This window comes from Aythya ferina (assembly GCF_964211825.1).
Source record: "Aythya ferina genome assembly, chromosome: 5".
NCBI lineage: Eukaryota > Metazoa > Chordata > Aves > Anseriformes > Anatidae > Aythya > Aythya ferina.
The window spans coordinates 31,052,713-31,078,784 of record NC_140301.1 but is presented as its reverse complement, the minus strand read 5'-3'; the positions used below and the strand labels follow the sequence as shown (position 1 = coordinate 31,078,784).

Sequence of the window (26,072 nt, the reverse complement as noted above, 5' to 3'; positions counted from 1 at the left end):
AGTTGTTTTACAATTCTCTTGGAAGTGTTTCCACTGCACTGGACATTCTGACATTCACACCAGGACAGATTTCAACCAAGGCAGCAGTACCAGTAACAAGGTTGTTGACAGGCAGCCCCTGTTGCTGCATTAAGCAGGATTATGGGATTAAGCAGGTTATGGGCCTCATCTACATGAAAGAGATTTACTGTTCTGTAGCTTTACTTTTTATTTCTTATTTTACTTATTTTGCATCCCCGCCCATGGCAGGGGGGTTGGATCTAGATGATCTTTGAGGTCCCTTACAACCCAGGCCATTCTATGATTTCACTTGGTATTCACACGCATCTAGTTACTTACTGAGGGCCAAGGGAGCTCTCCGAGGCTGCGCAAATAACTCTCTATTTCACTGGTTCTCATAAGATCATGTTCTACAAGACCATGAAGCATGAAAAGAAACAAGTCCCACTGCAGAAAAGAAAAAAATATCAACATCTCAAAAAGAAACGGATTTTGCATTTGCTTCCCTATCCCTACACAGTTCATGTCCTGCCTTCCTGGATCAAGACACAGAGGAAAGGAGCGGGAGGAGAAAGCAGTGAGCGACATACGAAATGAGCAAACAGAATTACTCGAGTTCATACACTGTATTCCACCATAAAAATCTCAAAATTTCTAGTCCTCAGTTCCAAAACACACCAAGTATTTCATTCATGCGTGTTCAGGAACAGCTTGAAGAACTCTTATTTATGGGTTTAGCCTGCAACTAAATAGGGCAATTTTCAGCTTGGTAGTTGGGGATCTTCTAAGTAACACCCACGTGTGTGCAAAAACAAAAGCTGAAAATACAAAGGCAACCAACTACAAAATCATGTGTTTGGTCCTATGATCTCCCAGGCCCAGCTGGCCATTTTGCCAGTTGCTCCTTAATTAATCTGTGTCTCCCTAACAGCCCCAAGGCAAACACAGAACGCCGACAAGTGTGCATCCCTCTACCCACACTCAAACAATGCCACCCAGACAACAGACCCAATGCTGCAGGCCTCGCTCCCATCAGTTAACGTGGCAGGTGAGGGGAACCTTAACATGAATGTATGGGACTGGAGCAGGTAACTGGCAGCCCCTCAGCTGAACAAGCCTTACCTCCCGCTGCTTGACTTCCGAAAGATAACCGATGTTCTTCCTGCTGAACATCAGCTGCACGGGAACAGGCATCCCGAAGTCCTCCTTCCAGACAGAAAGCAGCAGTTTCAGAAGGCCGTATGTGGGATTGTTCTTTACTCGCAGCCTCTCAGAGCTCTTCTCTTGGGGCTTGATCCCAACACTTAGAGGAACGCGATCTGAAACTAAGAAAAGCAAGAAAGGTGAACTTCCATACTGCAAATTAGTCTTTTTACTTTTATCTGCCTGGTCCAATAGCACATTTTGTATAGCTCATAACTAAATCACTGAAGTAAAAACACTTGTTAAGTGTAAACCACTGAACTTAAGGGGACTACAGTTTAGCAACAGGCAAAAACATGAGTTCTAAAACTATAGTAGTATTATACAGGAATATATTTATACTGCTCTGAGATAAAGAATGCCACTTGGTTGGCATGCAGCCTGAAGTCCTAACAGAAGACTGAATAGAAATTGAAATAATGACTGACATTTAATAAAAGAAGACGTAGCTGTTACTCCAAAGAAAGAAGAGTAACACAGTAAAACACCATCTGAATCTACAAATAGATAAAACAGTTGTTCATAGCTTTGAGCTGCGTATCTTTATACAAGTGAAAGTGAAGTTGTACAGCGCTTAACTGCAGCTAAACACACAGAGAGGAAGGATACTAGGTCTTCCTTGGTACAATTTAACGAAAATGGGCAGATTTACACTGCTGTTCCCCATTTCACATATTTAGGCACGGACTGCAGCCTGAACCACATAAAATCTCCTTAAGAAACTTCTAAAAAAAAAAAAAAATTGGAAGAGTGCTCATGGAGAAAGCATCTGCATGCAGAACACTAGCTCACGCTGAGAAAAGCTTTGTATTTAACACATTAGACCAAGAGAAGCAAAAATGAAAGCGCTCACAGAAGTCACAATACACAGAATACAAGTTACTCCCATTCTTTAAAAAGAGACCAAGAAACATAATTGCGTAATTTATATTCAGGGGAAAAAGTCTGCTGCAACTTTTCAGAGGCAGCGATACAGAGAAGCGTATGACATTTAAATGAAGGTATCAATAAACGAAACTACAAAGACTACAAAAACTACAAGAACACCAAGTATGATAGACAGTTAGTAACTGTCACAGAATAAAAGAGTGACCATCCAAGTTTGATAGAAAAAAAAGCTTTGAAGAGGGAAAAATTAGACTTCAAGGCACAAAGAGAACTAAACATCCACAAGCTCTAAATAGTGAAATATCTGATCCCAAGGATTTAAGAGAACTTTCATACCCCTTTTTAGTCTTAAACAGCTTATCATGACTGACTCACCCAGCAAAGAAGCCAACTCAACTGTACACTTTGCCAGCTGCTGTTCTGATGTCGGACACATGAACTAGAAAACACAGAAAAGGTTTTATCTTTGTCCCATCCTGCAAACTGGACAAAACACGGCTTCACAAAGGATAAAAGAGTAGACAATTTACAGCAAGAAGCACAGAGGTGTAATCAGGAGAAAGTCTGAAAGACAAGAAGAGATCCTGCATGACAAAGGGCTCCACAAAGGCTAGATGCAAGTGCCAAGTGTATCTAGAGTGTAAAAAATGCAATGCAACTTGGTCACATTTGAGCTCAGAAAAAAAAACATTCAACTGAACTCAACTGTGAGACAAAGCAAACTACAGAGTTTACAAGTATGAAGATGGCTCGAAGCGGTCCAACTTTGTTGTTGCTTATTTTACTTCTACCTTTCTGCACCGAAGCGTCTGACTCAGTCTTCCCAGAAGGGACTCCAGCCAGTCATGGTCAATCACTTCATCTTCATCCCGTGGGCCCACAGCAACGCAGAGCACATCCTTGATGAAAGAGACAACAGGGATTCACCTACCAAGTCTGCATTTCCATGAACAGATCTTTGGACCTATGACAGAGGTGAAAAATTAAAAGGGAGCTAGGGAAAGACAGCAAGCCAGGAAGTGAACATTATGTACCTTAATCTCGTTGATGATCTGGGAGGGAAATGGGGCACGGTGCTGACAGCCTGGTGGGCAGTCCCTTCTCAACTCCAGAGCTTCCTCGCTGGGCAAGGGAAGCCCTGGGACTTTCAGCATTCTGTTGAAGGTTGCCTTCACTTCTCTTTTTATTAGCGCTGCAAAGGGAAAAAGGGAACAAATCCTGTCTGCCTCAGTTCTTCCCTCCATGGAGGCAGACAACTGTTTTCAAATGCTACCCTTACTAGCCTCCTTTTCTGAGAGCCCCTGTGAATGAGGAAAGGCCGGTTCATGCTTTCAAACCCTCCTGACTCTGAGCTCCCATCACATTAACGGCCAGAGGCACAGGTGGGGAGCTACCACTACCAGTAGCAACCCATTTCATTTCCCATCAGAAATGTTTCAATAGCTTTAATGATCAGAACAGCTAAGCCAGGAAACAACACCAAAGCAGAATGCTAAATCAGCATGACCATACCAGTTGAACCACTGTGCCCAGAAAAGACACAGATTTTGTACCAAAATAAATTTTGAGCAGCATCTAAAACACTGAACTCCTGCTGCTGAAAATGGTGCTGGGTATTCCTTCCAAAATTCTTGGCATCACCTCCTGAAACAATGGGTTTTGAGAAGTTCTGAAGAGTTGCTAGAGCACTACTACAGACTAAAAGGAATAGAGTCACCTGCAGCCTGCTGAAAACATACCCAGTCAGAGAAGTGTTCACTTTGAAGAAGTCTTCAGAAGTTCTCTGTACACGGGGACCATAACATGGCCTGACAGAAGGTGACTGTATCCTATATTTGAAGTGCTATGACAACTTCAGATGGGATATTTTCAGAAGCTTTCCACAGCATTCATTCTCACCATCCTAAACATCTCCATAGCTAAAAATCACAAGGGCCAAGCTTGAAAAAACCCTGAAGAAGGTTCTTGGAGCTAGAAATCACTCTTCTTATTCCTAAACAAGAAGGGACAGAGCAAATGCACACTTCCCACTAAAAGAAAAGTGCCAGTCCTTTACTTTTTTTTTTTTCCTCTTTACCCTTGAGTACTTCATGACACTAGAATAAACTTCTAGTCCTTTATCTCAGAAAGAGTACAATATACAGGTTAGAAGCCCAGTTCAAGGTAAGGAAACTCACCTGTAATGTTGGCAGAAAGCCAGCCACAGGCCTTCTCAGTAGCTAGTTCCACTGCAATGTCTTCCGCACTATTTAAAACCTTTGCAGGGAGGATAAGAAGTGACATACTTCCAGTCACAACACTAATAATCAGTGAGGAATCAGAAGTCTAGAGGGAAAGGGCTTAATATGGGCATGCAACATTTAACCAGAGCACCACCATCTTGGGGGGTGCTGCTACTCTGAGCAATGTGACAAACCCATTTTGACTTCCCAAACCCCATCAGCCCCATACAAATACCCTCAACTCTTTGTGAAGTTGATTCTAAACCAAACGCATTATCCTTGCAAGATGAATGCAATTTACCTACCACTCTAGTCTCAAGAGTTAGCTACTGGTTAGAGCACCAATTTAACGAGAACATCCCAGACAGCCTGGCAGAGGTGACTCTCTTTAGCTGTCAGCCTCTACATCAGGGCATCTACAGATTCCATTGTTCTAAGCTATTCAGTGATAAGTGAAGCGGCAACAGAAAAACAGTAACAATCCAGATGCAAAGTCAAGGTCTTTAGCAAGTTTTAGTGAAAATACATACTGCTGCAGATGTTTCTTCTGGCAACAACACCCTTACCGCCTCAGGACCTTTTTTTTTGCAAAATCTGCAAGAAAAGAGAGAATACGTGCCTCAGTATTAGTTAAAGTTCTTGGACAACAGTCAGAAGCTCATTACTGTAGAAATTTTCACATGCTCTCTTACAGTCAAAACTAGTTGGAAGACTGCAGTGAAGTACGTCAAACCAAAAGAACCAGATAAGGAAAAATCAGTTACAAGCCCCCAGGCTGAAACGTTCTGTTTCCAAAGAAGGGAAATACAATAACTGCAGTTGATGCCCGTTTGGAGTTGGATGCAGAGGGACACAGAGCACCTTTATTCCTTCCTACAAATACGGCATTAACTGGCTGGAGGCACAGCAGACAGTCACCCTAAGAAGAGCAGAGGTCAGGGTTTATAATTACTAGAACCTGAGCAAGACAGGCCAAGCCGAATGAGGCTTATAGATTCCACAATAAGAAGAGAAGGGAAGGCACAAGTTTAAATAACTTTTCCTCCTTACTCTCTGCCTTTGATGAGTGCCTGGGCCCCTTCCTCATACAGATGAGCGCACACCTCTTCAAGCAGCTTGTCATGATTAGCATCCTCCTCCTTCACTTTATCCTGCAACATGACTTCAGCCCTTTGAACCAACTCTGCTACCAGTGTTGCCCTGTAAAAATAAAGATTAAAAAAAAAAAATCAGACACACTGAAATCGATACAAGAAAAAATGCACACTAACTGAAAGCAGCTGTTTGCCCTATTTCAGGAGGCTGTCTGTCGCTCTCAGAGAGAGATGCAAGTAAACCTCTGCTAGAAAATCCTTGCTCTTTTCAACATGAAAAAAAAAAAAAAAAAGCAAATAGAGATCCCAGAACAGTACTAAGACTCAAGAGTCAAAAGCTTTTAAATATTAATAGAAACATATAGTTACAGGTAACTTTTGTGGCACCAGTACTTTTACACTCAGTGGTTAGTGGTCAGAAATACAAAGCTGTCAACAGCAGCCCACTACAACCAGTGTTCTTCACAGGCTGATACTATTTAATGTCTTTGACAAGTTGGATGTGGGACAGAGCCAATCCTCAGCAAGTTAATGAATGGCATGCTGGAGGCCAGGGCTGCCTTTCTGAAGGACCCTCAGAAGCTGAAGAAATGGGCTGACAACGGTGGTGACTGTACACCTGTAATGGGCATACAGGCTGGGGTCTATTGGCCATGGAGCAGCTCTGCAAAAAAGGATCTGGGTTCCATGCAGACAGGCTGAAAAGTCAGCAGAGTCCAAAGAAGGGCAGCATCGCGCTGGTCTGGCATTACCAACAGTGCAGCCTGCAAGTGAAGGGAAGTTACTGCTCCCCTCACCACTGTGAAGCTGCACCGGATATTACTAAGCTGGGTGATGGAACTCACAGCCTACAAGGAGAGACAGGGGGAGCCAGCTTCAGTTAGCCTGGAGAAGAGAAGATGAAGTGGGAACAGAGGGATATGCTCTTCAGTCACAGAACAGATAGCCAGTGCTTACTTGATGTGCTTAACACAGTTGGATCCCACCCTCTCTGCCACAAATTCAACTGTTCTCCGCAGGGAGGGAGGCTGGTTGTGGAAGAAGGCCTGCTCCAACTCCACCTGGTTAAGAGAAAAGTGCGACAACTGATTAGAACACTCCACTCAGATCCTCCTCCTCTCAAGAGTGGACAGAACTACTGTATGAGCTAAAAGGCAGACAATTTGTCTATACTAGAATATTCTGCTACAGTAACACTCAGCACCTTTATAGAATACATTTTCCCTATTTTTTTTTCTAACCTGAAGCTCATCGCCAGTGTTTATGAAACTACAAAAACAAATGACTAGTAAAGAGAAGAATGGGAGAGTTCTGGCAGCTCCTATGCAGTTCTTATCTTCTGTGGAATGCATGGCTAAAATCTAACTAAAAGCAGCCTACAAGAAATGTACTAACATTTTCTGTAAAAAAGAGAGGGAGAGGGTAGTTGTTCTGATCACAAGAATGCTTACTGAATTTCTCTGGATTTCAACGCTCACATGGTAGTACAGCCACACAATTTAGCCAGAACAATGATAAGTAAGAATATTTAACTGTCAAACACAACTTTCCCTGCTGTCCAGGCCCATACTTTTCTTTCCCAAACATTAGGATATCACTGTGTATCCCATGGAGGCAATTCCTCCTGCCCTGGTTCCACTTGTGACTCCCCAATTTCATTACCTGCAGTTTCCGTTGTGTGACAGGAGCCTTGGGTGCCAAAGACTCTGCAGCTGTTGGCGTGATTTTCCTTATAAAGCCACCATTTTTTGCTCCACTACCAGCCACAAAAGAGGCAAGTAGCTTCCGCAGCTCACCTGCATGGATAAACATGCACCATCCCCATAAACAACAGGACAAATCAAAAACTCAGGAAATTCCACAGCTGAAACTTCAGAAGAGCAGAGGCATCCCACCCATCTAACTAGCAGGGCAAGGCACCAAAGATAAAACAGGCTTCCAAAAAGCTCCCTGGCATGTTGGGGCTTGTTCAAAAGGATCACGGAGCAGCCATTGCTATGGATCCCTTTTTAACACAGCAAGCAGGAACCATAAAAAAATATACAAGGACAGTAAGACAAGCAGAATCACACAAAATTCTAACAGGATCAGAAGAAAACAACAGGGAAAAAGCCTGAACATCAGTTCAACCCTTAGAAGCTTTGATGCTGGAAGAACAGCTGGGTTAACATACGGTTTTCCTAGCAGTTAAGTCCCAAGAAGCAGAACAGCACCCCACCGTCTGGCACTGTTCTCTACACATAAAGATTTCACCAATGACAATCAGATCTCATGAAGAAGATTCCTCAGACAACAACCTGACAAAGCATCAGACACAAAAGGATTCTTCCCCTCTGCCTCAGCAGCAGAAATACGCTCAAGGATCAAGACATTCCTCACAACTCAGACTACACTATACCTAGGATGAAAAATTTGTACACTTACCCCTTATTGTGTTTCCTTCCAGTTTGTGAAGAATGAGCTCCCCTTTTCCTCTGTATTCAATGTCTGCAGGTAAACTATCCTGTCTGTACAGCCTCCCTCCCCCAACTTTACCAGATAACTATTCTCAGCTGCAGGCTCTTTAATCAAGGCTCGCTTACACACAGCTGAGACCTCAAGCTGTGAGGAGGGCTAAGAAAGACAATCCAAGAAAGTTCTAGAGAATGCTAGGACAAATATCAATAAAATACTCACCAAGGTAGGGACAGCAGGTATAAAGTAACTGCTGATCCACCAAGGGCACAGAGTCCTGGTGAGAAAATGAAGGAAAAGCTGAAGCAACGCAGCAGGAAGGAAATCCTATACACATGGTCACGTGCAGGCTTCAGAACAGCCTTTCCATGAAAAGGACAGAAATAACTGGATTCCAAATTCACAGTAAAATTCTACACTTGGCAGCTCAAGTGTTCAGACCAGCCCAGTAATGCACAATCAACTGCTCTACATTCACTTAGTGTAGCTCAATCCTTGCTTCTGAACACTGTCAAAGCCCAACTGAACCATGATGATTAGAGAATATAATCAGGACTGTTGACGCTGCTGCTATTTGTAAAGGAGAAACCTACCCACGGAGAAGAATAAGTAAGGAACATCTGCTAAGCATTACAACTCCACAGGTGTCTTCTCTCAGACTTGCTAGAACACCACACTATGGAGTAGTGTTATCCCAGTATTGCACAGTGCAGCCAGAGCCATGGAAGGAGAAACAACTTTGGATCCCATCCATATGGGCAGTATATACTGTGCTCATTCACAAAATGATCAGCTCTGCATCTCATCTCTGCCACTGAAGAGACAATGCTAAACAGAATTTTCTAATGAGAACACTCACCTTGTACTGGCATAATCAATGAGCAGGAAAACAGCATCTGATCCTCCTGCAAAACTTGGCAACTACTGTACAAGCTCTAGCTGCAGTTGGCCTTTGCCTGACAAAAGCTACTGAGCTCTTAACACATGTAGTTTATAATCCAGGATGCAATGCAATCTAGCCACTTGGATAAGTTGAAGCATCACATCCATTGGCCTACATATTCGCTGCTCAATGCTGTTGCACTGAAGCTGAGTTCTTGATAGTATCTTAAACTCCTGAGACCATCGTAAGCCTGCTCTCATCCACAGATTCAGAGGGCCTGCTGCTGCACTAACTCACCAAAGCCTGAGCAGATGTCACAGTATCCACCATCACTCCCTCCTGCCTGACATCAGTGGCAAAAAACAACTCTTCAGGGACCGATGGAACCTGAAACAGAAACCCCAGTAGGTACAACCCAAACAGCAGTCAATAAGTTGAACAATTTCTGATAGACAGCAAAACCTTCAACCCACGCCCAAAAAAAATAAAAAAACAAAAAACACTAAAGATCATAAAAAGATACATAAAGAGATATATAAAGAGATTTTTCCCCATAAAATTAAAGATTTTGTTTCATCAATGTAACACATGCCACCTTCCTTACCCTCCCCATATGTTATCTTTCACCGTTCCAGCAAGTTCCTGCTAACAAATTACCTTACTTCCAATGGAAGGAACAAAAGGATTTTAAAAGTTCATTGCACACCATCACTTTTGCAGACAAAATTTCCCCTTTTATTGAAGGATGCCAGCTAACACTCCACCTCTGTGACAAGAGCTTCCAAGTTCTAACAGGAATTTGCTGTCAATTTGCTTACAAGGATGCAGATTTAAGGACAAAATGTGTTTAAGCAGCAATTAGAATTCCTACTGGAAAAAAATGATACTTCACACAATTCGACTACAGGAAAGTAACTCTCCATTAGAACACAGAGGATGGTTTAAGCCCCAAACTAGTGTAAAAAAAAAAAACAAAAAAAACACCACAAAGTAGTAATTTCAAGTGTGTTAACTCATTTCAATACTATCTTCTATTGAGTTTTGTACTCTAATTTTTCTACCTGAAAAAGCCATCCCAGAACTGCAAGGATCAGCAGCTTGTTCAGGAAACTCATCTCCTTATCTTCAGAAAGGACCATTAACCTGCCATGCAGAAAACGCAAATAGAGACAGTGTTAGATTTCATTAGCACAAATTTAATTAACAAAAAAAATCCCAAACCACTTAGTATAATACTATTTGTAACCATGTACACATTCCCTACTTGTCTACCAACAGAGTGGAGAGCAAGTTCTACCCTTTTGCATGTACCCATCTGAATAACATGCTGCTTTAATGCTGGAAAAGCCATTGCTAAATAACTCTCTAAAATGCGCTTCAAATTTTCCTCATGTACGTAAGCAAAAATAGTAGATCATTATTTAAGCATGGGACCCCATGGGTCTAAGGTTTAAATTCAATTTTTAAAATTTGCAACTGCAGATGTAGAGTGGGTGAATGGGGATTTGAAGAATATTTACTTGATGAAAAAACACATATTTAAATCAAACATTATTCTTGAAGTTTAGAATGTGCTCCTTTTGCAGCTTCATGTAAGATAAGAAATGCTCGTGATTTGCACCAAGAATTTCTTAAGAATCTCAATCTAGGGCCAGCATGCACTCTCAAACACTAGGTACTTCTGAACTAAGCAAGAAAACATTTACACAAGAGGTTTGGAACTGATACACTTTCCCAGGCTCTTACCTGTATACCTGCAGCAAGAGACAAAATACCTTCCTATAGTAATCAAGGAAAGGAGCAATATGATCTGCAAGGGAAAGAAACTCCACAATCCAAGGAACAGTGAGGATAGAACGGTGATCTCGAATAGATCGTCTCAGAAGCTTCAGCACATCCAGAACGGGCAGGGTCTTAATGAACAAGACAAGTTAAAACAGAAGCTTGAAGTTACCTTTTGGTAATTAAAGAAAAATCTTTCTCTATATCATGACTTTTCCTTCTAGGATTTCATCTTCTGTACAAACATGAGCTGACTTTCTGGCTAATGAAAACATTCCTCTACACACCAGCAGAGGTAGAAAATGCACTATGACAGCAACCAGAATCCCTGCTAGGGACTTCCAAAGAGAAGGCTGTAAGGCTATAAGCATGACTATGTGCAAGCGGAGTCAAGGTTTAACCCCTGCCTCCTTGCATTCAGTACATCACACTGGCAGGAAGAGGGCATGAAACTAACAAAAACATTCCTGGTAGCTGGATTTTACACTACAAAGACAAGTCTTAGCTAGGTCAGAGTTTTGCTATGATAGACTAGCAGGAATAACAGAAGACTGAGTACCTCACTATAGTGCATTGCTCCCTCTTTTCTACATCATACATACTCCTCTGTCCTCTGTTCCCAACATCAGAATATCTGATAGGGGCACAGAACAGTGTAACATCTTCCTAGGAATCACTGGCTTGCTCTGAACAGGCATGGCTATTCACAATACACTCCTTGGATGAGGAAACCTGACTGTCAAGCAATAGTCCACATTAGACTTTTTTTTAAATGTTCGGTTTCTTACTTGGTTTCTTAATGCTACTGCAGAGTCTTGCAGGTCTCTAGTTGGCTGTTCCACAGTGCGATATGGCAAGAAAACAAGAAACCCCAGGAACTTGGCGAGGAGTCTCAGGCTTAGTAAGACCACAGTAAAACGCTTCTTTTCATCCTGAAATTAAAAAAGTAAGCTGGGGCAATGTCATCCTGAACTGGCAAAGCCATTACCTACACTAAACTTCCAATCCCTTCATGGAAAAAAGGCAGCCACATAGCTTCATCAGTGCTTTTAATCTAGGTTTCAAAATGCACATTTGTCAGGCATATTTTCAATTGGTTCTGCCTCCACTGCTTCACTTACTGTAAGGAATTAATGCAAGAGCTTTCTAGAACAAGAAGCTGCTCAGTCACATCATCATACTGACAACTTTGGGGACAATGAGAGCTGACCTCATGATGCCTCTTTTATACTATTACTGCTCTGCGAGTTTTCGTGAAGCTTGTGCTGCTACTTTGCTAACAGTCTACAAACTATGACACCTGTGATAGGTACAGGTGAGTAAAGGAATATCTGAACAGACATGACTACAAATTACTTCTAACTAAAGTCTTTCTATGTGGAATAGTAGCAAGGATCTATTGCAATTGAATGCAACAATTAAACTCAGTTACTTCATTGGTGAAACAGATCTAGCACGCGTACTAACAACCTAAAATGAGGCTCCCTCACAGGAGATTGCTTTTCAAACTAGGGTGCATTATCTCTTCAGACACAGTTCTATGAGGCATCCTGAAGCACACAAGTAAACGCAAAGGGGCTCGGATATCCATACTTGTTGCAGAGCCATGATAAAATCAAATGAAGAAGCTCTTGTCCCATAAATACAGTGGCAGAAGCTCCAAACTACTCACAACCAAAACAATTGTTTGGGTACAGTATCAGTTCAGGGAAACTGCCAGACATGTCTGTTAAAAAAAAAAAAAAAAAGGCTTACCTGTTCATCCATATCTGCTTCCCCATCACTGTGCTCATGTTCTACCAGAGTAAGGCCATCTAGTTCAAGTATCTTCAGGCACAGGCTATCCACCAGGTGCTGATTGAACTGATAACTTCAGCAAAAGATGATGAGTCAGATTGGGCTGAAAACAGCAGTAAAACCTCAACTAACACACCACAAAATTTCAAGCTGGTGTCTTGAGTTAATCAAGCATCAGATGACAACCAGAGTAAACCAGAGTAACCGATTGACAGGCAAGAAAACAATGACAAAACTAGCAGTGGCTGACCGCCTTTTCCACTCATGTTCCTTGGAACAGATGCTATTTATCAAGTCCCAGCAAAACATTAATAATATGAATCTGTCCAGGCAGGAAGCTGTAAAGTAAGTGAACTTAGATTCAAACCTCCCCTCTATCACAACGCATCCATGCTGTGAACTGTGGAAAAACTCATTCAAAAAAAAAAAAAAAAAAATGGCTTCATCCTCTAACTCCTTGGCTTCATGCACTACCACACAAGGAATGTTTGCACAGTCCAGTGCCCTTGCTATAAAGCACTGCTCTCCTTGGCACTGGGAAATGCTGGTGGCCTGTGACAAGATATTGTGCTTTACAGAAGGAAGTTTATTACCATCTAGCCTGAGGTAGCACTCTATGCCCCGGACAGAACCTATTAACATGTTCACTGGCCAAGGACACTAAGTGTGGTATTATGCAGTTTTAAATCATTCCTGATATGTTCTCCCTGGGTAACTGCTACGTCCCAGGCTCTCAACCCCCCGCTACAAGAGCAATGTGCTGGTTTTGCCCCCCACACACCCACGCTTTGTCAAGGAAATGGTAACCATGGGCAGCCAACCTTCCTGCGCTGAGGATGAAGTCCCTGAAGAACTGCTGGCACCCTGGGAATGAAGGGGGTGGGCAAGGTCCTCTGATGCTCTGGGGAACGACAAATCTTTCCTGCAACCTCTTCAGACGGCTCAGATTATCAGGACCCAGCATATTAAGGACATCCTGGTCTGGGGTGTCTCCCCAGCTTGCGCCACCACCAACAGGACCTTTACACATCTTCAGGAGACAGAAAGAACAGAAAGGTGAACAATTTGTAATAAAGCTTCATGTCATTTCATTACCCCACACATTCTCCCTTCCACATGAGACTTTGTTTTAGGAGGAATCCAAGCATGGCCTTTTCAGCCAGCCCACATAAAAAAAAGATCTCTTCTCCTCACAACAAAACATGCTACCCACCTTGGCCACAAACAGCCTAAAGATTCTGAGAGATGGATGATATGCAACTAACTCAGGCACATCTAGCAGCCAACATCTGCATGTGTGGAGAGAACACCTATCACTTGTATGGTCTTCATGAACTACAGACACAACACTGATGCAAATTCAGACTGGACACGAGAGGAATTTTCTATATTCCAACAGCTTGCATCTTCCAGAAATGCATGTGGGCTAACATTTAAGGGTATTTTTGGTGTCTATTTTGCTATCCAAAAGGAACCTACCAATATGCCAGCCACATATAGAGAGAATACAGTGAAAATTTATACTTCAATCAGAAGCATCCTTTCTTTCTTCATTCCTTCAGCTACAGTGAAGTCAGATGATGCTTGAAACTGGTCGGAAAAACTCCTGTAAACTACAACAGCAATACTATATCAAAAAGAGTCTGTTGGGCTGTTACACAGAACAACCTGAGACTCTTTGCAGGTAGTATACTCATGTTGCTAAGGAATGGAATTGGGAACCTCTGCGTTTTATACATGTCGAAATATATCATTTACATTTCTAAAAATTAACTGTTCTAAAATTAGGTCAGAGTAAATAACCATGAAAAATGAATTCTTACAGCTCACGATGTGCTCAGTGTGCCTTATATCTAATAGAGATAAGGGGCTTGTCTATAATTTATCACTGATTCATATTTCCAGAAAACAAATGAAATTCTCTTCCTGAAGACTTGGCTCTCCCCCAAAAAAAAGTTTCAATAGGAAAATCTCAAACTTTCAAGACAGTTTGTTTTCTCAGGCTGAGGAAGGATCAAATCACTTTTGATGCATATTCAAGAAAACAAAATCAACTAATTTACCTGGATGAGCTGTTTCTGAAAGAGCCTGGCAAAATGGCTGTGGTTGCAGGTTGCAGACAGGTGAGCCATCATGGCCCTGTGAAGAAAGACATCACAAAATGCTGACTAGATCTCTGAAGTATTAAAAAGTGGTTTAACCTCAAATCACATCAAAAGCACAAAATAACTGCTTTTAAGAAGGCAATCTCCAGAGCTTTTCAAAGGCCATTGCAAAAAGCAACATCTTTATAACCAAGTTTCAGAAGCACTGAGCCTCATCTGCTGATCATAGAAACAAATATTCTCCCTGGATTCTCCCTTAGCACCTGAAGAACACAGCTTTAGAGATAAAAAGACTCTCTTCCTTTCCTGCAATAACACTTATTTAGGAAGACAATTAACTCATTCATCTCCCATTCTCCCCTGTGCAGAGCATTGTGTTGAGAGCCCATGTGGATGTAAGAAAACAGCAACACCAGTACGTCTGATGCCCAAACAGGACAAAAATTTAAATCAGTTTAAATCTCAGCCTTGTTTTGCTCCAGATGTGAAAAGCCCCCTTCATATGTGTAACTTGAGTAGGCTCCTGGTTAAGACTAATACAGAAACCTACAAGGCAACTGCTTTCAAAAACATACATTTCTTTATACACGTATATACTCCATTTTTGATAAAATAATAAGCACAAAAGTTTGCCTTTCATATGAAGAGCCAAACTTGTCTTGTTTTCAGAACCAAAACACCAGAAGCCCCTAAGAAGAGATAAGAGCTTCTGAACATGTAACACATTTCCCTGTGCTTCAGAAGAGTGGGGCATTGGAAACACAAACTGCAAAGAGAAATGCATCTAATAACAATGTCCAGATCACAGCACAGGTTGTGAAAATGGCACTTTCTGTGACTGGGAACAGGGTAAGAGTTAGACCAAGACTAATCAAATTACGCTACTGCCACTTTTGCCTTGTTTCTTTACAATGACAGTTGAAAATGTTAAATATAGAAGTGACTTTATACAGACAGTATCTCCCAAGAAGCACAGGCCCCTACAAGTCAGTGTAGAAGACCATTAGAAAGAACATAAAAATTAGGATGCTGAGTCTGGTATGCTGCACCAGTAATTCACCTACACTAAAGCAGCAAAAGTTTCAGTTCTAGCTGGAGTTGCACAAGACTCCTACCTTATCTTGTTGCCCAGAACTCTTTCAAAGTCCCAGCCAGTTTTTTCATGGTTATCCTCCCATTCACGCAGCAGCTCATAAAAGATATCCCTGTGAATCAAGATGTTTAAGGGTATAAATTCCTCTTCGAGTTTGAAGTAAAAACAATTGAATATTCAATTGCTCCTAAGTTTCCCAGTGAAACTCTACCTCAGATTAAGTAACTCAAGCTTCTACACATTCAGATACCTTTCCAAAACTCATTAGTGTTAGCAGTACTTCAGCAAGTTTCCATTTTCCATGTTTTTGACAGCATGTGTTTAAGCTTGTTATGCCCAAGCTCAGATGGAATGACCAAAACACCCATTACCAGACATACTGAAGACTGAGAAGCAGGAAAGAATAAGCCACATGAAATAATACCTATGAGGAGAAAACAAGGACAAAGACAACTTGCCATTCTTCCCTCGCCCTGTTGCTGCAAGCACAGAGGGAGGTGTCAGGAAGAATACGAAGCATACCAGATCTATATGCAGAAGCAATCCAGTAGGGTGACACATTGTACTGGCATTTACCAGAAGCCAATAAATCCTGAAGAATTAGGCTGTTCTTCTCTAAAGACACTAAAAGTTTAGCCCCTGCAGTCAATATGGACAAACACTTTTTTTTTTCAATTAAGAGTGAAAATCTCAATTTTTTTCTGGACTATATAGCATACACGAGACATTCCTAATATCCCTTTTTTACAATCATAGAAAGAGTATACCCTGAGTGCCATATGGCAACAGCAAAAGAGACTTACCTTTGTTTCTTAAATATGTGAAATGCTCTGTCACTGGGAAAGTTAGAGCGATTGTCTGTTTCTGGCTGGAAAGAAACAGATTGTACAGAGCATGGCAGCAGGAGAGACACCTGTTGAAAATAGAAAAGAATAAGTCTGTAGCTACGAAAAAAATCCACCTCTCCCAAACTACATTCTGATATTGCATCTAGTTGGCCATTGTTCTAGGATCTGTGTTTATTAAATACGAATCTCAAAAGCAAAACCTGACCCTGTCAAAGTCATTGGCTGAGTCAGCACCTGGAGCACAATGTATGGCCAGCCAGCAGCGATTCACAGCTAGCAGTCACTGCAACTTGCAATTCACTCACCCATGGCCAAAAAAAGAAAAAAAAAAGTACACTTTCAGACACTTCCCAAAGAAGACATGACAAGACAACAGTAGCAGGAATGAGCATAAGCATTAAGGCCAACATAAATAACACTACCACAAAGGTATGAGACAGCATCAGGTGAGGTGTGCCAATACTCACCTTGGCTGTGCTGCTTTCATAAGCCTGCTTGAGCCTCTCATGCAAGGTAGGAGAAAAAGATGCAATCCGTTCATTTTCAGCCAAGAACTTCAGTGTTCCCTTTTCTAAATGGGAAATAATTCTGCCAAGACAACATCCATAAAACCCACAGACATACAGACATAACACCATAAGCGTAATCATTTCTTTACATCTAATTAGATTTTATGCAACTACCAAGTAAAGAGTTCTAAGCCCCAGGCACCCAGGATCAAATCCCATTGGCATCTGTAGGGACACTTTTTTATTGCTTTCATCTCATGACTTTCCCGTTCTTGCACAATCATGCTGAAGTTCAGCAGACAGACCAGTATAAGGGAAATTCAAAGACACATCCAAATTCAGGCTGAGTTGTGTGTTTTGAGGAAAAATTAGTAACTCCATGCCTGGAAGTAGTAAAGCTCTAAAATCCAAGCACACTTGTTTCATCTCACACACATCTGTAGACATGAGCAGAGAAAAAAGCCTCAACTCACTCATATTGATAATCCAAGACTTGAACAGCAAAGTAAACACAATTGTGCACGCTTCGGAAATGCTGTCTCCCCGATGCATCTAATGAGAAGAAATAAGTATGAGACAACAGCACCTGTCACCATTTATAAACTAAATGATCAACAAATAGCTCCCAAGGAACACAGGAACTGCCATATCCAAAGAGCTAAACAGTCTTCCAGGCCAGTATAAAGTTTCCAGAAGTTCATATTTCCTGGCACCTCAATAGACAAATCCCTATCCTTCTTATAGTAATGGCAACCAAATTGTTTAATGCTATATGGAAAATAAAAGATTCCTGCTCAGCCTTCTCAGGTCAGCAGCACTTTTGAGTTGCAAGGACCAATGGAAGAGAGACTCCAGCATATCCACCTTTCTCTCTGAAAGTTTGTTTTAGCAAGTAGCTATGGGTATTCACACACAACAGCAGAAAAGTAGATTCAAACATTATCTAGCAACTCTGCTCTATCATGCTGCAGAAGCACTGCCCATGCATGCATGATTTTTGTCAGCATCTCAGCTGAGTCCCACAGCTTTATTTATGAGATTTACAACTAACTGTCGAAGCTAAGGACAACTTATCTATACCACATTACTATTCCATGAAGGACATTCTTTCCACTCAGTTCTATTGCTTACTTTTACTTCCTTCATTGACTTCAAGGTCACTCTCCTCTTCTTCTTCTGCAGTAGAAGTGCCTTTAGATGTTAACAGCTGCAGAACAAAAAAAAGCTCCAGAAAAATATTTGGTACCAGGTTTTCTGGAAGAGAAGAAATGAGATAGTAAAGATGAATATTTAGTATTAACCTGTTTTAATAAATAAAGGTAAAAAGATAGAGAATTGTTCTACGGCATAGTCAGTAAATAACTCTCTCCCCACACACAGCCAGAGTGCACATCAACATGGAAATTACAGGAAATATGTGATAGGTAAGGGTCTGGTTGCTCAAATTTACCTCATCAGCTAAGACTATATAGCTTCAGCCTCCTGCAGGTCAGAGTACTGTATCAGGTTCATCTCCTTCCCTAAACTTTTACCTAGAATCCATCTGTTTTAATAACTGTGTCGACTTAGTTTATTTTTCCAGATGTTATTTGTACACTGTAACTATCCCACAACTTTCACTTCTCATCTACCTCTCCCTTACAATGCACATGCAAGTTCAAGTTCACAGAAAGATCAGTCTCACATCTTAGTCCTCACCTGCTATGCACGATGAGTAGAGCTGTGCCAGACACTCCAACTGCTTCTTGCAAGAAACCTTAGCAGGATCTGCACAGGTCACCAGATGGCTTTCAGCAGGAAGGCTTGCACTGCGAGTGTAACTAGGCTTAGTGGGAGTACCAGGATCAAGAGATATCCCTGCAGGAGAAGAAGCCTGGTGCAGCAACTTGCATCTGAAATTCAAGAACAGTAACACCACGTGACTGAAGATGATACACAGCAGCCCTGTGATCAGAAGAAGCCTTTCCCTGGCAGTAGAGCATGAAGGAAATCCTGCAATAACTGAACTCATCATTTATACTGCCTAAAGCTGCTTGTACCATGACAGTAGTTTAACACATTTTTCTTAATGAGACAGGATCCTGTGGCTAACAATCAAAAGACTCAAAAGAACCACCAATTCCTACTCTGCTGACACACCATGTCACTTTGGCAAAATTATTTAACTAGCCTTTGCTATTGCTTCTTCTCACCTAAACCGGTATTCATTAAGGACATCGAACCTATCCTAAAAAAAGAAATATATTGCATGTATAATTTCTGACAGCTAGACACTGCAAAATCTATGAAAACAGGGTTCACATACATACTTTCAGCTGTATTTACAAGTTAATGATGCTCTGAGAAGGTCTAATACCACTACATAGAAAGGCAATGCAACAACTGATGAAATCAGTTTGTTGACAAGTTAAACAACAGAAGGAACAAACTACTTCAGTTGTATGATTCTAAATCAGTAACAGTTACTCAGTTAAATATATAGGTATTGTTAAAAAAAAAATGCCTCAGAGGTCATCCAAAATGCAGGAGCAGAGTGGCATATGTAAGATCCATGAGAAGCAGGAAAAAAAAGCCATTAATAGCAATATAAAATGACCGTTAAAGATCCCTATGGAACATCCACGCTGGCAACATCACACTCACTTACACCCAAATTGTCTCAAAAGTAACATCTTTAACAATCACTTTAAAGGCTATCAGGAGGACAGGAACAGGAAATAATGACATCTGCAAACCCATGAAGAGGCAGTCATAAGAAAGCGGTAAAGACTCCCAAAGATAAAATAAGGGTCATTGTTCCAGAGTCAGCACACCTTCAAAACACAGTTAGCACAAGCTAACTGCATTAATGTGTCTAATATGCATAAATATGTCTAATACCTGAGTCACTTGTGTTTAGGCAAAGTATAGTTTGAGGTTACCCATATCTGGTCTAGATATTCTTTGGATATTCTTCATTTCCACTCTCACTTTGGTACCATCTTAAGACAAGAGAATTAAAAATTAATACAAGCCTAACACCTCCATGCTCAGACCGTACCGTTCTTTCTTCAGCATCTCTCTCTCCTCTTGAAGGCTGCTGCTTATCGCAGAAGTTAGGTTTCCTTCCTGGACAGTACTAAAGGCCTCAAGGCTTGACCCAGATGAAAACCGAGCAGTTGGAGACTGGCTGACAGGCGTAGAAGTGAAGCACGTCTTTGGCTTGGAAAGGGGGCGCTCGGCACTTACAGGAGTGGGGTTGATTCTCCTTGACGGCTTACTTTTGCTGAAAAAGTGAGAAGGGATTCTTTTGAAATCACAAAAACAACAGAACAGTTGCCCAAAAGAAAAGGCAAAGTCACCAGGGAGGCCAAGGCTCACTGAAGACCAAAGAGAACACAGGCATTGGCCCACTACTTTGTCCATAACCACATTACACAAATGAAGCCGCACGTTAACGTTCATTACCAGAATTCACAGAACATCAGCCAAAAAGCTTTTCTCCCTAGCATCAATAAAGCTGAAGAACCTTCCAGGACTGCTCTTCATTACCAATTGCTATTGCATTAAACAAGAAATGTGAAAAGCCAAGATAATGCTGACTTGTTAGAACATGCAAGGACAAAGATGTGCTCAGCCTCTTATCAGCTGGCCTGTGCAATGGCAAGCTGCAGGCACATCGCAAAGCTCAAGAGGCAACCAGGTGAGTTCAGAGCAGAAAGCTGACTACCTTTCAGCTCCCCTACGTGGCAACTGCTACAAGACTCTCCTGGCCAAGGAGAACAAGAAGCCAGCCCCCAGGTACTGTTTATTACAGCATCTTCTGTATTTGCACATGCACAACACGATGAGCTAGTCAAGAACAGTAACCTGCAGTGCAACCCGAACGAGGCAGTGAGGCAGACTTGCTCTTACTTTGTCCAGCCAGAGGCTGCACCCATAGGTGGAAACTCCTCCAGGTTGTTAAGATTTAGCTGGCTGGGTGGGGATCTAGCAGAAACAAGAGGCACTTCACTCCGCTTTCTTCTCCCTCCACTCCACGATGGACTGTCATTCCTTCCATCTTCCTCTTCAGCAAGGGAGCGCCCCATATCCCGAGGCACCTGCCTGCCAGAGGCACTGACTGCGCTGCCACCTTTCCTTCTGCCTCGCCTTGCTGGCAGGGCTTCAGGTGTAGCTGTCAGGAAGCTCCCCAGGCTGGCCTTCTGAGATGAGCGCCTCTCGCTGTGGTTAAGCACAGGACTGTACCCAAAGCTCGGGCTGCTACTGGAGGCCATGCTCGGGAAGTCGCTGCAAGGGCTTGACAGGTTTGACCCTGAAAAGGAAGAAGAGCCACTGGATGCAGCAGCGGGGGAAAAGCTGGTATCTGTGGTGCAAGAGGTCACCGAAGTCCTTTGGGAAAAGAGTTGCACTCGGCTGCTAGTCGCATGACCTGCTCTCCTTTCTGATCCTGTCCTTTGGCTCCCATGGGCCTTGGAATTGGGAGTTTTAGCAGGAGTAGAGGGTCCATTAGTCAGGATCTGGCTGGTTTGCTCCCTTAAAAAGTTCAGCAGAAAAGGCACAAAGTCTTTCTGAAGTAAACTGAGAGACACCAGCTTGTCATGGATGTGGTTCTCCTGCAAGGAAAGAGAACAAAGCATTAACATAAAGATGCTACCTGATACCTTCTTTTCACTCATTTAGTAGTTACTGTGGGAATGTGGTACACCATAAAAACCAATGTGATTTGTCAAAGCAGGCCACTAAAATTCAAGTGACCATAGCACCAGTCATAGATCTGAAACCCAGCCTCCACACAAGCTATTTTGGCAGGAGTTTTCAGATGGTGTCATTCACTTTGGTCTCCAACTGGGAACCGGCAGAACTGCCTCCCGGAGACACCCGTAATACTGAAGCTACAGCCAGCAAGAACGTGGAGCAACTGGCACCTCTAGGTCCAATGTTTTAAGGTAAGACGGATAATTCTAACATAAAAAAAATAAAATCTGCAATTTCTGTTACCTACTCATCTACAAATACCTCACGCTCCCACAGAGGGGTGCTGTAATAACAAACATTTAAGCACTTTCAGCGCCAAATGCAAGACCAAAACTGCTCTTCTATTTTAATTAAATAATTTATTTGTTTGAGACCCCACAGAGCTCTAATAGAGACCACGCAACCTCAAGGTACATGAAGTTTATACTTAAGAAACCTAAACAAAACAAAACAAAAAAAATCACCACAGAATCAACACATGTAAACATCAAAACAGATGGTGATCTTACCAGAGTAAAACTAGTCAAAAAGACTTCATTTGACATGCACAGTTCAAAGCTTTGTATGCTGGGTAATATTTATTTTATTCTTAATACTTTTATGTTTCCTCTCAATGGTATTCAGCAACATTTGCAATAATAGCAGAAGCAGCTCTCAGAGACAGCAACTTACTCCTTACTAATATTAAAGTAATAGCAGGTGCATTCCCACTTCATTTATGTTCACATCTCCACTATACAAAAAGAGAACAAACACTATTTTGGAAGGAACTGCTTCTATGAAAGGAGACAGTGAAAGCAGGGTCGCGATTTGCCTCCTGCCGTGCTTGACAGCAGCAGTGAAATTCTGATCTGAAAGCGTGGAACCTGTGCAGCTTCCTAGAGAAGTACGGGACTGGCACAACCCGGTAACGGGCAGGCAGCCCCAGTCAGCGGGGTTCATGCTTGTGAGAAACGGGTCAGAACACAACAAGTGGTCGAAGACCCAGCTTCTGACCAGCTCCAGAGAGAACCTGCCGCACAAGCTAGGGCAAGACATGTTCTGTCATTCCTTAGGTGCCCACCTGGGCTTAGCGTAGAGGCTGACTGGTAAGATTGTTACAGTCCGTGCACAAGGTCAGGCAGTTTCTCAACCTGTTCTGAGCACAACCCGCCTTCACTCATCTCTCTCTCTGCACGCCAACAGAGGGGCAGATCCTCCACCACAGGACAAGCGAAACCTGTCAACGGCTCCAGCCGCAAGCCTGCCGCTTGCTCCCTCACCCCGGGCTGCTCCCAGCCATGACAGGCAGGCAGCAAATCCCCACCAGGGCCAAACTTTCCAGTCAGCCAGCACAGCCCCCACAGCCCTGGGCACCGCTACCCGAGCCACCAGGGCCACTCCTTACAGTCGCCTTTAAGGATCGCGGGACACCCCACGGAGCTTCTGCCCACAGCAGGTCGGGGGGACAGCGGCGGGGGCTGATTTTACCTCAGCGCGTTCCGAGGGGCTCTGATCGTTACCTACAGACCCCTTGCCCTACGCTCCCACCGAAGCAGCAGCGCCCAGGGCCGCTCTGTGGGTAGGAACCACGCGAACCCTCCCCACACACACACGCCCACGGCACAGCTCGGAGCGGGGCCCAGCAGGAGCCCACCCGAGCCCCTCGGCCGGAGCTGCAGGCCCCGGGCCCGGCGGCTCCTAACGGTCCCCTCCGCGGCCAAACTTCCCGCCCCGGCCCCGGCCCCGGCCCCGGCCGCGGTTACCTCAGCGGGGCGGTGCCCGGGCCCCTGGCGGAGCCAGCGCAGCACGGCGCCGACCGCCACCTCCTCGCGCAGCAGCAGCTCCAAAACCGCCGCCATTCCCGGCCGCTGCCGCCGCCGAGCAGGCGCACAAGGCGCGGCGGGGCCGGGCCGTGCCGGGCGGTAGCGGGCAGCAGCGGCAGCAGCAGCAGCAGCGGCAGGGGCGGGCCGGCGGCGGGGAGCGCGGGCGGGGGCGGAGCGGGCCGGGCCCGGGGCCGGGCCCCCTCCCCATGTCAACACGCGGGGCACGGGGCGCCTGCGCCGGCCGCCCGCGTCCTTTCCTCTCATGCGCGGTGCTCCCTTCCCCGGCGGGGCGCGGGGACCGGCCTAGCGGCGGCGGCGGCCGCGGGCCGGGGCGGGGAAAGGGGCAGCGGCAGCGGCGCCCCCCGCGGCTCCGCGCCCGCCCGCCGGCCGCCCCGGCCCCCCTGAGCGGCGGCGGCGGCGGCGGCGGCAGCCGGTGATGATGGCCGAGGACTCGCCGAAGCGGCGCAAGGCCAATTTCAACGAGGCGGAGACGGAGGTGCTGATCGAGCAGGTGCTGAAGCACGAGCAGCTGCTGTTCGCCGCCGGGCCGGGCCGCGCGTCGCCCGGCCAGAAGCGGAAGGTGTGGGAGCTGATCCGCCACAAGGTGAACCCGGTGGCCGCCTGCCCCCGCGACGTGGAGGACCTGAAGAAGCGCTGGCGGGACCTGAAGCGCCGCGACCGCAGCAAGCTGTGCCGCCTGTCGCAGGGCTGCGGGCCGCCGGGCCCCGCCGCCGCCCTCGGCCTCGGCCTCCTGCTGGCCCCCGAGGAGCTGCCGCCCGCCGCCGCCGCGCCGCCCGGCCGCCACCACCTGCACCGCCTCCACCGCCTCCACCACCACCACCACCACCACCGCGCCTACGGCTCCCTGCTGCCCGCCGAGGCCGTGCCCATCGTGGGCGGCATCGACACGCTGGAGCTGCCCGGCGCCGCCGTGGGGGAGATGGGTGAGTGCGGGGCGCTGCCTTCGCCCCTTGGATGCCCACGGTGCGTGCGTGGGGCTGGCGGACAAAGTCGCATCAAAGCAGCACATCAGAGTAGACCCCCTGGCCGTGAGGCGCTAGACACAGCCGCTCACGTCCACGCTTGTAGGCTCTGTCCTTGCAAAGGTAAAACGCCAGCCCACAGGGCTAGGCTGTCCAGCGCCCTGTGAGTACATAAGTTCTTATGCCTACAGGAGACATGGCATTAGTGCACTGAAACCATCACCTTCAATACCGAGGGATTTCTTGCAACCAGTGTTTAGTCCACACTGTTACGGGTTACCAGGCACACAACAGAGGGTGAAATGAGCTTGCAGTGGAACTTGTCTTTTGGAACCTAGAACTTGGCAGCTGTGGTGGGGACAGTGAGGGAACTGTAGGATACAAAGATACAGTTAACGGGTGAATGCATCTTTACAGTTTTCTTCCCCACCTACAGAGGTAGCGTGTATTCTAGAGATGTCAAAGGTAACGCAGTGCAAGTCACTGCTGTGGAGTCTCAGTTCAAGGGCTAATGTTTGTGCTTAGTGGATAAGAACATATCTCACCATGAGGTTCCTCACTGACTCTCCTCTGCTTTTCCTCTCCCCCCAACTCCTCTAGGATTTAACGATGATCCTGGCCCATCTCATCAACCTGGTCTTGAGAAGATGAACCTAAAAGAAGAAATAGTAGTGAAAGTGGTAGAGCCAGAAGAAAGCTCTGAGGACATGGCAGTGGTTCCGCCTAGCCAAGAACAACTACCTTTTCTGGGGACATCGGGTGGTGGTTCCTCTGGGAAAGTAAAAGCCAAAACAAAAGGCAGGCCCCAGGCAGACCAAAATGAAATAACTGAAGCGGACCTAGTGCAGATTCAGCAGACCCAGATGCAGGTGATCCAGGCTGGCTTTGACAGTGTCAACCACAATCTTCGGCTGCTGCAGCAAGGCATGCAAGATCTGAGCAACAGCCTCAGCATCATGGCGCAGACACTTGTTGCTATCAAAAACGTGTATGTGAAAAACAACACTGGCCCGACCACGTACGCCACCGCCTCTACTCAGACTGCAGCCGGGTACCTGAGCCCGGGTTCTCCCCAGGTCTCCCCCACTGAGGACAGAGGCAGAGTGCAAGTGGCGGGAAGCAGCAGCAGAAGCAGCAGCTGCAGTTCCAGTTCCATGTCACAAGAACCAGGTCCTTCGGAGTTCCCTAGGCCCCCCCTGAGAACCATTAAGAAAGAACACCCAAATGGCTGCTACTACTTCTGCTTTGCAGACGTGTAAAAACTTGAATATATGTACAGTGACTGTGGTGTTAGGTGCTGTTGTATGTTCTGCTCCAGCCTGTGACTTTGAAGGAGCAAAATGGACTTGCCTCCCACGTTTTTCCCAGTGGGAAACATTTCACTATAGGTGGCATTAAACACTAATTACCAATCTCCTGTTTGTTAACTCTGTTGCAGTTGGCTAATGTCTTTCTTCTGTACTCATTATCCTCTTACTCTCTTAAAAACAAACAAAAACACAGATTTATTTTGACTAAGACTCTTGTCTGTATTATCCTTCGTTTAATGTGACCTTTTGGGAAAATAAAAGGCGTGAGAGGGGTGAAAAAGTACCATTAAGGTTACTGGCCAGCAGGAGCTGTCTTGCACCAGTTGCTTATTTTTTTTATTAAACAAATGGCAAAAGTA

The 26,072-nt window shown here is 44.6% G+C and overlaps 2 protein-coding genes across 2 annotated transcripts in view; one reads left to right on the top strand and one right to left on the bottom strand.

Moving 5' to 3' along the window:
- Positions 1-23,823, bottom strand: part of CDAN1 (codanin 1) — a 25,753-nt gene extending 1,930 nt beyond the window's left edge. Inside the window, exons 1-27 of the mRNA XM_084521380.1 lie at positions 23,361-23,823; positions 20,773-21,473; positions 19,919-20,143; positions 18,577-18,770; positions 18,010-18,132; positions 17,352-17,430; positions 16,837-16,957; positions 16,325-16,434; positions 15,544-15,633; positions 14,387-14,462; positions 13,145-13,353; positions 12,282-12,396; positions 11,315-11,458; positions 10,491-10,657; positions 9,806-9,887; positions 9,042-9,131; positions 8,084-8,138; positions 7,070-7,203; positions 6,365-6,468; positions 5,364-5,513; positions 4,844-4,907; positions 4,269-4,347; positions 3,126-3,283; positions 2,883-2,990; positions 2,467-2,530; positions 1,123-1,325; positions 340-447 (exon numbers count right to left, since the gene is read on the bottom strand). Coding sequence (XP_084377506.1) covers positions 340-447; positions 1,123-1,325; positions 2,467-2,530; positions 2,883-2,990; positions 3,126-3,283; positions 4,269-4,347; positions 4,844-4,907; positions 5,364-5,513; positions 6,365-6,468; positions 7,070-7,203; positions 8,084-8,138; positions 9,042-9,131; positions 9,806-9,887; positions 10,491-10,657; positions 11,315-11,458; positions 12,282-12,396; positions 13,145-13,353; positions 14,387-14,462; positions 15,544-15,633; positions 16,325-16,434; positions 16,837-16,957; positions 17,352-17,430; positions 18,010-18,132; positions 18,577-18,770; positions 19,919-20,143; positions 20,773-21,473; positions 23,361-23,684 — 4,077 coding nt within the window. The 5' untranslated portion in view covers positions 23,685-23,823. The remainder of the gene's footprint in view (positions 1-339; positions 448-1,122; positions 1,326-2,466; positions 2,531-2,882; positions 2,991-3,125; positions 3,284-4,268; positions 4,348-4,843; positions 4,908-5,363; positions 5,514-6,364; positions 6,469-7,069; positions 7,204-8,083; positions 8,139-9,041; positions 9,132-9,805; positions 9,888-10,490; positions 10,658-11,314; positions 11,459-12,281; positions 12,397-13,144; positions 13,354-14,386; positions 14,463-15,543; positions 15,634-16,324; positions 16,435-16,836; positions 16,958-17,351; positions 17,431-18,009; positions 18,133-18,576; positions 18,771-19,918; positions 20,144-20,772; positions 21,474-23,360) is intronic.
- Positions 23,720-26,072, top strand: LOC311437734 (uncharacterized protein). Its single transcript, XM_084521381.1, has 2 exons — positions 23,720-24,364; positions 25,004-26,072. Exons 1-2 carry the CDS (start codon positions 23,857-23,859, stop codon positions 25,660-25,662), a joined length of 1,167 nt encoding a protein of 388 aa, XP_084377507.1. The 5' UTR covers positions 23,720-23,856; the 3' UTR covers positions 25,663-26,072.